Raw genomic sequence first — 2179 nt, forward strand, 5'->3', positions numbered from 1 at the left:
GGCCACCCGAAGTCGCACCCCTAGGCCAGCCTCCCCCCGCCAGAGCCCCAGCAGAGTGGGGTCCGAGGCGCCCGCCATGGGTCCCAGGGCTCGGCGTGCAGGCAGGGCTCTATCGGCGCAGAGCGGGGCAGGTGTGCGCAGGTGGGGCCCTCCTCCCCTCCCCTCCCCCGAGCGGCACTCACCGGGCTCTGGGCGCCAAGGCACCGCATCCTGCGCTCCAGGCGGGACTGGGGGCCACGCAGTGCCCGCAGCGGGCAAACCTGGGGCAAGTGGTGGGCAGAGGCGCAGCGCCCCCGGCGGCGGCCTCCGAGCGCGGGAGGCTCCAGGGAACCGGCCCCTTCGGGAAGGAGAGGCGCCGCCCCCCGCCGCAGGCGGGAAGCAGGAGGCTTCGGCCAGTCCGTCTGTCGGTCCGCCCTGAGGGCCCGGGGCAGGTGCGGCGGGTCCCCCTCCGACAGGTGAGCGGCACTGGCCGGGCAGGTGCTGTGCGAACTGCTTCGCGGGCATCACAGAGCGCCCACGGCAGACAGACCGTCTCCCTGTCGGCAGTGAGGGGAGCCCAGGGGACGGAGCCGGCAAACTGGGGGCGAGGGGCTGAACCCCGACACTCCAGGGACGCCCTCAAGGCGGGTGTCTGCGGACCCCACCAGGGCCCCCACAGTCTGTCCTGAGAAACCGAAGCCACCAGTCAAAGGCGGTGCAGGAAGTATGTGAAGAAGGAAACCCTGGGGTGCGGGGCTGAAGGAGGCCTCCAGGTGTGGGGGCGGGAGGTGCTGGGCGCGCTGGAAGAATTCGGGGTCTGCGCCTCCCTCGCCTGGTCGGGGGACAGTCCTATCCCTCCCTTTACGACTGAGATGTTAGCGGAATTGAAGCAACAGCAGAGGTGTCTCCCGTCAGGGCACATGCTGGGGTGCGGCTCATCCCCAGAGGGGGGCGTGCAGGTTTTATTGATTTCAGAGAGGAAGGGGGAGAGGAGAGAGAAACATCAATGATGAGAATCATCCATCCGCTGCCTCCTGCACGCCCCCCTCTGGGGATGAGCCGCACCCCAGCATGTGCCCTGACCAGAATCGAACCAGAATCGAACCTGGAGCCCTGTAGTCCGCAGGCTGATGCTCTATCCACTGACCAAAACCAGCGAGGGCTAAAAAATATTTTTAAAATAAAAATTTTGTTGTTAATCCTCACCTGAGGATCCTTTTCCATTGATTTGTAGAGAGAGTGGAAGGGAGGGGGAGACAGAGAGAGACACATCGATTGGTTGCGCCGCGGCCACGGGCCGGGATCAACCCTCACCCAAAGCACCTGCTCTTGACCGGAATCGAACCTGGGACCCTGCAGTCGACAGGCCAGCGCTCTATCCACGGAGCCACACCTGCTAGGCTCTAAAATGAATTTTTAACAAAGCACTGGCTAGTCCCAAATGGTTATCTAAAAAAAAAAGACCTGTCTTATACCAGACCCTAAAAAACCCCTAGAATATACATACCCTGTTCTTGAAACACACCAAATATGTTTATATTAATAAACTCACAATAACATAGAAATAAAGCCTCATCGATTGATTGCCTTTAGAAGATTCTAGGGGCAAAGTCATTACTTCGGGAACTGGTAATAAATGAAAGGACAGGACGGAGCACAGGCCCCGCCTCCCCAGTGGACCGCACTCCTGGGAACCGCAGAACTAACGGGGTCCCGGCGCAGCGGTGCGGAAGCAACGACAGGATTTAGGGTGTCACTGTTACCACGAAGGGGCACCCCGACATCAGCTCCTCCCAGTGCAGAGCACCTGCACCTGCACCTGAGACCCCGGCCTGGCCGCCAGCTGAGCTACGCGGGGAGGAGACGGACAAGTCCAGTGACACCCGGGCCGCCACCCGCGCAACCAAGCACGGAGCTCTCCCGCTGGTCCACGGAAACCGGCGGCGCCAGGGCCGCAGCGTCCCGCCTGGGCTCCTCCGCTCGCCTCCGGCAGGTAAAACGCCCCACCTGGCCGAGCCCGCCCCTCCTCCCGCACCGGGGCGGGACGCGCGCACTCCCACGGCCCCTTCCGAGCATGCGCAGGAAGTGAGGCGCCGGCGCAGCGCGCACGGCACTGGCGCGGCAGGCAGGGCCGTCCCGCGTGCGCGTGCGCGGCGGGGAGGGCGGGACCTCGGGAGCGTGCGCGTGCGCGTGTGCGGCG

The 2179-nt window shown here is 64.1% G+C and overlaps 1 protein-coding gene across 1 annotated transcript in view; it reads right to left on the reverse strand.

Annotated features, from left to right (window-relative positions):
* Positions 1 to 903, reverse strand: part of SLC44A3 (solute carrier family 44 member 3) — a 29722-nt gene extending 28819 nt beyond the window's left edge. The window contains exon 1 of the mRNA XM_059674243.1: positions 183 to 903. Within this exon, the coding sequence (XP_059530226.1) occupies positions 183 to 209 (27 nt within the window). The 5' untranslated portion in view covers positions 210 to 903. The remainder of the gene's footprint in view (positions 1 to 182) is intronic.
* Positions 904 to 2179: the final 1276 nt, after the last annotated feature.

Source organism: Myotis daubentonii, chromosome 18 (genome assembly GCF_963259705.1).
Source record: "Myotis daubentonii chromosome 18, mMyoDau2.1, whole genome shotgun sequence".
Lineage (NCBI taxonomy): Eukaryota > Metazoa > Chordata > Mammalia > Chiroptera > Vespertilionidae > Myotis > Myotis daubentonii.